Source organism: Salvelinus sp. IW2-2015, linkage group LG9 (assembly GCF_002910315.2).
Source record: "Salvelinus sp. IW2-2015 linkage group LG9, ASM291031v2, whole genome shotgun sequence".
Lineage (NCBI taxonomy): Eukaryota > Metazoa > Chordata > Actinopteri > Salmoniformes > Salmonidae > Salvelinus > Salvelinus sp. IW2-2015.
This window is the reverse complement of record NC_036849.1, coordinates 13,845,938-13,855,938: the sequence shown is the minus strand read 5'-3', so window position 1 is coordinate 13,855,938 and position 10,001 is coordinate 13,845,938. Positions and strand designations below refer to the sequence as shown.

At 47.5% G+C, this 10,001-nt stretch overlaps 1 protein-coding gene across 1 annotated transcript in view; it reads left to right on the top strand.

Annotated features, from left to right (window-relative positions):
- Positions 1–298: 298 nt before the first annotated feature.
- The window catches only part of LOC111968608 (gamma-aminobutyric acid receptor subunit beta-1), a 46,972-nt gene continuing 37,269 nt past the window's right edge, over positions 299–10,001 (top strand). The window contains exons 1-3 of the mRNA XM_023994305.2: positions 299–908; positions 1,015–1,106; positions 1,246–1,313. Of these exons, the coding sequence (XP_023850073.1) occupies positions 829–908; positions 1,015–1,106; positions 1,246–1,313 (240 nt within the window). The 5' untranslated portion in view covers positions 299–828. The remainder of the gene's footprint in view (positions 909–1,014; positions 1,107–1,245; positions 1,314–10,001) is intronic.

The following is a 10,001-nucleotide window of genomic DNA, read 5'->3' as shown; positions in this document are numbered from 1 at the left end:
CCCCATGATTTAACTTGAAACTTGAAATAATCATGTGGTCTAGCACAAGGTGACCAGTAAAATGCAAATTAGTTTCATTTGGCAAATTAGTCAGAAGTCTGTCAATATCATCACTAGAAATAGCAGAACATTTCTTCTTATACATTCTGTAGCATAGTCCTATAGCACGTCATGCAGCTGCAAGGGCCATTGCAGCTCCAATAGCTCATCCTTCTCTCATTAAATAATTATTGGTGCGTTGCGATTTGTAATGCGTTTTCTGGGTTTAAAAAAATAAAAATAACTTGGGCTCTAGCCCGTGACGAGTGGCGAATGGAATGCGCTACGAGTGAGCTCGGGCGTACAGGTACACCTCAGAAATTGCGCAGCTCCTCAGACGTGCTTGTTTTGCACGATGCCCCACATAGGGCTGACTAAAGGTGAATGGAGAGCCGCGTTCAATGCTTATTATTTTAATATCTTCAGCCGACCAACACAGGGATACCTGCTTGATGCAAATCTGCTCCGGACACTGCTGTGTCTGCTGAAATGCTCGAATTAGCCGGAGGTGATGGGATCTGCCTAGCATATTGATACGGTTCAGCTACTGCATGCATCCCGGCGACCCCTTCTTGTGCCAGCATCGACAGCTCAGGTGAAACGCGAATACCGTTTTTCTATCGAAGTCGCCGAATTTTTTACGAAATAGCGTGTTTTTGTGCAAATACAATTTGAATATTGGTAAAACGACGCGCATGCGTTGTCTTGGAATAATTGGGCAGCCTGTGACAAAGTTGCATTTCTGAAATCTTCGCTCAAAGTCATCTATCTCTCTGATCAAAGTTAGTGATGTGGACGGCTTTGGACCGCGGACGCTGGGAGATTTTTTGTCTTTTCCTAATGGTCGCCATGGTCTGCGGCGCTCAAAGGTGAGATCCCACGGGTGTGATGTCTTGTTTCTGCCTGTCTTGCCAGTCCCTTACTCTGCAGTTTTTGATTAAGATTCTGAATCAATACCATATATTTTCCCTTTAGCGCCAACGAGCCTAGCAACATGTCATTTGTGAAAGCGACCGTGGACAAACTGCTTAAGGGGTATGACATTCGTCTGAGGCCTGATTTTGGAGGTAAACTCAATTTTTCGGGTGAAGTCTACCCAATGTTGGCTAATGACTAATAACAAGTCGCATGCAGATTCATTTGTCGTGTTGGCGAGCTGTCTGATTAAAATGCCACTGATACCTGTGTTTTACGTGCGATTTAAAGGTGCCCCTGTGGACGTTGGAATGAGCATAGATATCGCAAGTATCGACATGGTTTCTGAAGTCAACATGGTAAGTAGCCTACCTAATGTTTTTTTTGTAAGGGAGAGATGTGCCTCGTGCAACACATGTTAGATAGGCCTAGTAATATGATAACACAGAACACATGATAACCGCTTGGGTCATTTTCTAATGTCTGCAGATGTGCGTCTTCTATGCCACTGTCTTCTAGATGTAATTATAAATCCTTGTATTTTTGTATTTGCCCTTGTTTGGCCACTAGTATAGGCCTAACGTTTTCACGTTGACCAAAATGGTTCACTGCATTTCAGCAGCAAGGAGAGCTACCGCAATGTGTCAAATCCATCCATATGCATTAACTTCCCTGTGGTGTCAGAACCAGTAAAGACAGATAATTACCGATATATATAAAGAGAGAGAGCTTTGGTGCTGCACATCGATTTTTCCAATTTAGCTATTCTACACACGTGTGTACCTACATAACTGTGATGTGTCTTCTATACAGTACACACTCTGACAGAGGATAAAGTGACTAGGAGGAGACTGAAATATTGTGCTGGTTTGGCCTCAATGCAGTAATTACATAACGTTGTCAGTGACTCAACAAGGAGGCCCAGTAGAGACAAATTGTGATGCTGAATTTGGGCACTTAGTGTGTGCATATGAATGCAGCAGCATTGTCAGGGTGCCAGTGATGGATACAAATGAATTCATGCTTGGTTCAACTGGTCTTACATATGTAAAACATAGTAACAGCAGGCATGAGTGTAAAGTGTGTGTGTATGCTTGCATGGAAAGGAAGAAAATACATTTTTTTTGCTCAAGCAGTGTTTATGGGATGTCGGGTAAAGTTCAAGGTTTTCATGATGCTACCTAAAACTGCAGTCTTTACAATAATATTGCTCTGGGAGCTTTGGCATTCCCATTTTTATGGTCGAAATGTTGTCTGCAAAGATATGTCTACAACAATTTCTGGGAATGTCATGGGAATATTCTTAAAATGGCTCCGAGTGTCTTAAAACTGCCGGAAAATTGCATGACAACTGGATATAGAGTGGTGTTCTAAGAAAATGTTGCAAAATGTTTTTACATTTTGGAAAGTGTCTGGCTGAGTGTTTTGTTATAAATGTACAAATGAGCAGGCATGCTCACAAAACCAACCTGTGTCTGTCTCAGTGTGTGTAAGCAGATAAAACATATATATTTACAACAAATAGGAATGTTACAAGAATAAGGAGTATTGAAAACTTTGTGTGTGCTGCCACATGGCACCTACTGCCAATTCACCTTCTGAAGGACACAGTTACACAATCCATGTCTCGATTGTCTCAAGGCTTAAAAGTCCTGCTTTAATCTGTCTCCTCCCCTTCATCTACACTGATTTGAAGTGGATTTAACAAGTGACATCAATAAGGGATCATAGCTTTCACCTATATTCACCTGGTCAGTCTATGTCATGGAAAGAGCAGGTGTTTTGTTTTGTACACGCAGTCTATATACAGTACCTGCCAAAATTTTGGACACACCTGCTCATTCCAGGTTTTTTTTTATACTATTTTCTACATTGTAAAATAATAGTGAAGACATCAAACTATGAAATAACACATATGGAATCATGTAGTAATCAAAATAGTGTTAAACAAATCAATATATATTTTCTATTTTAGATTCTTGTAAGTAGCCACCTTTTGCCTTGATGACAGCTTTGCACAATGGTGCCCACAAACTCTTAGGAACTACACAAAGCTGTCCCAACAGCAGAATCTCAACAGCAGTCCCAACACATTACCACTGCTACACCTGGCTATCAGGGGAGCCTTGTCTGGCAGCGAAACAGTTAATTTAGCCTCATTTACTGACTTTAAAAAATGCATAGCTGATATGGCTGACTTGCTTAAACAAATGTGGTTTCTACTGACAATTGAGTATACAAACTGTGGCATAAGGGGACGACAAGCGGATAAGAGGCAATCCGTAATTTAGATTAAGACAATAATGAGCTAGCTAGGACGGACGTAGTCAATATAACTATTTGTTCAGCACTTTTGAAATGTACAGCGGCAGAATTCAGAACATGGACCGTTCTTACAGTGTTCTCCCTATACACCAAGTCAGAACCGAAGGATAAATAAAGGGGGCATATATGCAGACAATGAAATCTCTTACAATATTCGATGATAACATTTCTCTAAAACAGGTTATAGGCTACATGTGCACCACCACCATCAGAACAGGCAAAATTAAGAGGGAAAAATAGACCACTTTATTAGGGTGAGGCACATGGGCTACTAACAGCTTGTTACACAACATACACTTAGTATTACTTCCTTAGCTACAGTATACATATCTCCCTGGCATATTACATCATTTATGCAGCAGCATACAATACATTTTTGGACTCACTGTCACGATCGTGTAATAACATTCAGACCAAGGCGCAGCGTGAAATGGGTTCCACATCTTTTTATTTGTGAAATGCAAAAAAAAACAATAAAGAGCAAACGACACGTGAAGCAGGCAACTACACATAAACAGATCCCACAAAAACCCAGTGGAACCATACCAGGCCAACATAGAAATAAAACAACCTAGATTACCCACCTAGTCACACCCTGACCTAACCAAAATAGAGAATAAAAAGGCTCTCTATGATCAGGGCGTGACAGTACCCCCCCAAAGGTGCGGACTCCGGCCGCAAAACCTGACTCTATAGGGGAGGGTCCGGGTTGGCATCTAGTGTCGGTGGCGGCTCCGGTGCGGGACGAGGAACCCGCTTATCCCGTGGATCCAGCATCGGTGGCGGCTCTGGTGCGGGACTTTGCCCCCGCCCTGACCATGGGTCCGGCCATGGAGCTGGGTTGAACGCCGCACCCGGACTGGGCACCGGCGCCAAGGAAGGCTCCGGCCATGGAGCTGAGTTGGCCGCCGTGCCTGGACTGGGCACCGGTGCAGAGGAAGGCCTTGGAGCGGGACTGGACATCAACACAGAGGAAGGCTCTGGCCTTGGAGCGGGACTGGACGCCGTGCCTGGACTGGACATCGGCGCAGAGGAAGGCTCCTGCCATGGAGTGAGACTGGACGCCGTGCCTGGACTGGGCATCGGCGCAGAGGAAGGCTCCGGACTTGGAGCGAGACTGGACGCCGTGCCTGGACTGGGGCATCGGTCGCAGAAGGAAGGCCTCCGGACTTGGAGCAGGACTGGACGCCGTGCCTGGACATCGGCGCAGAGGAAGGCTCCTGCCATGGAGCAGGACTGGACACCGGACCTGACCTGGACTTCGGTGCAGAGGAAGGCTCGGCCTTGGAGCTGGACTGGACGCCATGCCTGGACTGGACATCGGCGCTGAGGAAGGCTCCTGCCATGGAGCAGGACTGGACACCGGACCTGACCTGGACTTCGGTGCAGAGGAAGGCTCCGGCCTTGGAGCTGGACTGGACGCCGGCCCGGACTGGACCCCGACGCAGAGGAAGGCTCCAGCCTTGGAGCTGGACTGGACGCTGTGCCTGGACTGGGCACCGGCGCAGAGGAAGGCTCTGGCCATGGAGCTGGACTGGACACCGGACCTGACCTGGACTTCGGTGCAGAGGAAGGCTCCGGCCTTGGAGCTGGACTGGACGCCGTGCCCGGACTGGACCCCGACGCAGAGGAAGGCTCCGGCCTTGGAGCTGGACTGGACGCCGTGCTTGGTCTGGGCACCGGCGCAGAGGAGGGCTCCTGCCATGGAGCAGGACTGGAAGCTGTGCCTGGACTGGGCATCGGCGCAGAGGAAGGCTCTGGCCATGGAGCTGGACTGGACAGCGGCGCAGAGGGAGGCTCCTGCCGTGGAGCAGACTGGACGCCGTGCCTGGACTGGGCACTGGCGCAGAGGAAGCTCCTGCCCTGGAGCGGGACTGGACGCGTGCCCGGACTGGACCCCGACGCAGAGGAAGGCTCCGGCCTTGGAGCTGGACTGGACGCCGTGCTTGGTCTGGGCACCGGCGCAGAGGAGGGCTCCTGCCATGGAGCAGGACTGGAACTGCTGTGCCTGGACTGGGCATCGCGCAGAGGAAGGCTCCTGCCATGGAGCGAGACTGGATGCCGTGCCTGGACTGGGCATCGGCGCAGAGGAAGGCTCCGGACTTGGAGCGAGACTGGACGCCGTGCCTGGACTGGGCATCGGCGCAGAGGAAGGCTCCGGACTTGGAGCAGGACTGGACGCCGTGCCTGGACATCGGCGCAGAGGAAGGCTCCTGCCATGGAGCGGGACTGGACGCCTTGCCTGGAAGCTCCGGACCGTTGACCCTCGCTGGAGGTTCCGGACCGTTGACCCTCGCTGGAGGTTCCAGACCCTGGACCATCGCAGGAGGTTCCGGACCGTGGACCGTCGCAGTAGGTTCTGGACCGTGAACCGCCGCCGGAGGCTCTGGACCGTGAACCGTCGCCGGAGGCTCTGGACCGTGAACCGTCGCCGGAGGCTCTGGACCGGGGACTGTCGCCGGAAGCTCTGGACCGGGGACTGTCGCCGGAGGTTCCGGACCGTCGCAGGAGGTTCCGGACTGTGGACCGTCGCAGGAGGTTCCGGACTGGTGACACACACTCCAGGGCATGTGCGAGGAGCAGGCACAGGACGTACCAAACTGGGAAGGCGCACTGGAGGCCTAGTGCGTGGAGTCGGCACAGGTGGTACCGGACTGGTGACACGCACTTCAGGGCAAGTGCGAGGAGGAGACACAGGACGTACCGGACTGGGGAGGCGCACTGGAGGCCAGATACGTGGAGCCGGCCCAGGTGTCACCAGACTGATGACACGTTCCTCCAAACGCCTGCGTTGCCGCATACTCCTAGCCAACTCCATTCTCCGGTATCCCTCCTCACACTGTTCCAACGAATCCCAGGCGGGCTATGGTACTCTCCTTGGGTCGACCGACCACCTCTATCTCCTCCCAGGTGGTCTCTGGCTCTCTCCTCGGCTCCGCGGACCACCCCGTGTGCCCACCCCCACATTTTCTGGGAGGCTGTTCTTTGGGCTTCCGTTGTGGCAGCGAACCCCGGCATCGGCGCTGTCCTCCCTTCTCTCCTTGCGTCTGCCACCAAGGAAGGCGATCCTGTCCTTCCAGGATCCCTTCACATCCAAAATCTCCTCCCAAGTCCAGGATACCTTCTCCTCCTGGGCACGCTGCTTGGTCCTGGTGGGTTGGGATCTTCTGTCACGATCGTGTAATAACATTCGGAGCAAGGCGCAGCGTGATATGGGTTCCACATCTTTTTATTCGTGAAATGCAAAAAAAACAATAAAGAGCAAACGACACGTGAAGCTATGGAGTGCTCACAGGCAGCTACACATAAACAAGATCCCACAAAAACCCAGTGGGGAAATGGCTGCCTAAATATGATCCCCAATCAGAGACAACGCTAAACAGCTGCCTCTGATTGGGAACCATACCAGGCCAACATAGAAATAAAACAACCTACATTACCCACCCTAGTCACACACCCCGACCTAACCAAAATAGAGAATAAAAAGGCTCTCTATGGTCAGGGCGTGACACTCACCTTTTTGTGCTGTGCTCACTTGAACAGGAAGGTGGCGCAGCGGTCCTTCGTGGGCAAATTTTGTCATCAAACTTTGTCATTAAAGTCTGGCATTCTCTAGAGTTATGGTGCTTTCAAAACAACTGGGAACGCGGTGAAAAAAAAGGTTGAATCATGATGACGCCAGTGATCTTCAGGTCGTAGCTCTAGAAAGAGGCCAGAGTTCCCGACTTACAATTCCAAGTGGGATGACAGTTCAAAACTTATTTTCCCAGTTGGAGCTCGTTTTACCCAGTTGTCCAGTTCTGAGTCAACAGTTGTTTTAATCGCGGCAGAAATCATGCTGGATTGCCAGCATTGCCAATGTTGAATGTTTATCATTTTTAGCTTGGAAAAGAGAACCTTAAACCGAGAATTGGGACCACACACCCACTCCACTGAATAGCAGGCTAGTGATAGCTTTGCAATGCTTGCAGTTAGCCACTGATCCCTTCCAAACCACTCATTGTTGAATTTGCAATTTCCAACTTGTTGTGTAATGTTAATGTCCAATGGCCGATGAGCACCGATACGTTTTATCTCTAATTTCTCTTCATTATTACTCTTCAATGACAAGGATCAAAAAGGATGTGCCAGTAGATTGTCGACTTGATTCATGATGATGACTGCTAGCTAAGATTGTATGATATTGACATGATCAGTCCAATCAACTCTACTGTAGGTATAACGTGATTTGACGTAGTTTTATCTGTGGCCAATGACCTTGAGCCTTTTTGGATTGGCACTTCTAATGTAATTCTATGGCAGCATCCAGGGGCTTGAATTTTCCAGCTCTCCCCATGAGTGACCGAACACTGAGCCAATCACGGCGCAACTAGAGAACATTACCAACCCCTATGCTCTGTATTTTCCGCTAGCTGCCCCACCACCACAGAAAACACTGATCTAGGCTGAAACACCTGCATTTTGGAGCTGCCTTACTCAAGAAAGCAAAAAAGAGACCATGTTTGTATGGAGGCTTTATTAATTAACTCAATCATAATTTTTAATTTTTTACATTGTTTGCAAGCTGATATGTGACACGTATTAATGCCAAAATATCAAGCAAAACAGGCAACCCCCTTCCCCAAAAATATATTTTTAATTATAATAATCATCTTCTTTTTTTTTGCAAAAAATGTGCAGCTCAGAACAGGTGGGTCTCTGCAGCTGTCCTGAGTGACGGGTCACCACTGGTGACATGCATGCATATATACAGTGCATTCGGAAAGTATTCAGACCCCTTGACTTTTTCCACAGTTTCAGCCTTATTCTAAAATGTATTAAAATAAATGTTTTTCTCCTCAATCTATACACAATACCCCATAATGACAAAGCGAAAACAGGTTTTTCGATTTTTTTGCAATTTTTTTTTTTTTTAATAAATGAAATACCTTATTTAAGTATTCAGACCCTTTGCTATGATACTTGAAATTGAGCTCAGGTGAATCATGCTTCTATTGATCATCCTTGAGATGTTTCTACAACTTGATTGGAGTCCACTTATGGTAAATCCAATCGATTGGACATGATCTGGAAAGGCACACACCTGTCTATATAAGGTCCCACAGTTAGTAGTGCATGTCAGAGCAAAAACTGAGGTTGAAGGAATTACTAAAACATTTCTGCAGCATTGAAGGTCCCCAAGAACACAGTGGCCTCCATCATTCTTAAATGGAAGAAGTTTGGAACCACCAAGACCCTTCCTAGAGCAAACTGAGCAATCGGGGGAGAAGGGCCTTGGTCAGGGAGGTGACCCAGCCAGAGCCCGGACTTGAACCCGTTTGAACATCTCTGGAGAGACCTGGAAATAGCTGTGCAGTGACGCTCCCCATCCAACCTGACAGAGCTTGAGAGGATCTGCAGAGAAGAATGGGAGGAACTCCCCAAATACAGGTGTGCCAAGCTTGCAGCGTCATACCCAGGAAGACTCAAGGCTGTAATCTTTGCCAATGGTGCTTCAACAAAGTACTGACTATACGGTCTCAAAACTTATGTAAATGTGATGTAGATTGATGAGGAGAAAAAACTATTTAATCCATTTTAGAATAAGCCTGTAATGTAACAAAATGTGGGGGGAAATCAAGAGGTCTGAATACTTTCCGAATACCCATTATGTTATTTATTTTTTTATCACAGGTTAAATTATATACTGCAAATCTTGTCACGGTATGGCTTTACTGTAGCTCTGAATATGACGTGTGTGTGTGTGTTGCCTGCGCTTGTTACATACAGTACATGCATATACTGTTGTATGCTATACACACTGGAAATCATGTGGTGTTTTGTGATAGTAACAGGGTGGGATTGCCATGCACTGCCAGCTAGTCAGTCAGTCACTGTGGCTGATCAGCAAAGCTTCCTCCTGGTCAGACTTGGCAGTACTGTGGACATGACACTGGCTAGCAGTATTCTACCAGCAGGACTGAGTCATAACCTTCAGTATACACAAACAGTCTGCAAATCATGCCTGTAGGAAAATCTGGTTAGGCAATAGCATTACAGTAACTCATGTGAAAAGGTTAAACATTTGTCCAATGTTCATCATTGGTAAGGTCCTGAAGATTCTCAACTCTATAGTTCTTTCAAACACACAAATGATATTCAAAATTGCCTCTCAAATACCCATTTTGTTTTTGATTGGTGAACCTTTTCAGTTCAATAATGATAATACCAAAGTAATAGCTATAATAACATATTAATATATCTATAATAGATCATTATATCTTGTTTCAACACAATTGATCATTTATGAAGAACAGACTATTTGCACAAAATTATTATAATTTAGGCTTAGATTCAATCAGATTCTGCATTAACCAGCGGTATCCGACACCCGCATAGCTGTTGTTTTGCCAATGTTAGAGGTGTAACTGCATTGGAGCTGTCAAATCGGTGAGCAGCTGCTCTTGATCATTGTCATGAAGCCACACCCTTCCCACTCGCGTTAAATGTGGTGGGCCGGGCTCGTGCAAGCTAACTTCAGGTTGTCAGTTGAACAGTGTTTTTCCTGCTATACATTGGTGCGGCTGGCTTCCAGGTTAAGCGAGTGGGTGTTATTATGAAGCACGGCTAGGTGGGTCATGTTTCAGAGGACGCATGACTCGATCTTCGCCTCTCCCGAGCCCGTTGGGGAGTTGCAGCGATGAGACAAGATCGCAATTGGATATCATGAAATTAGGGAGAAA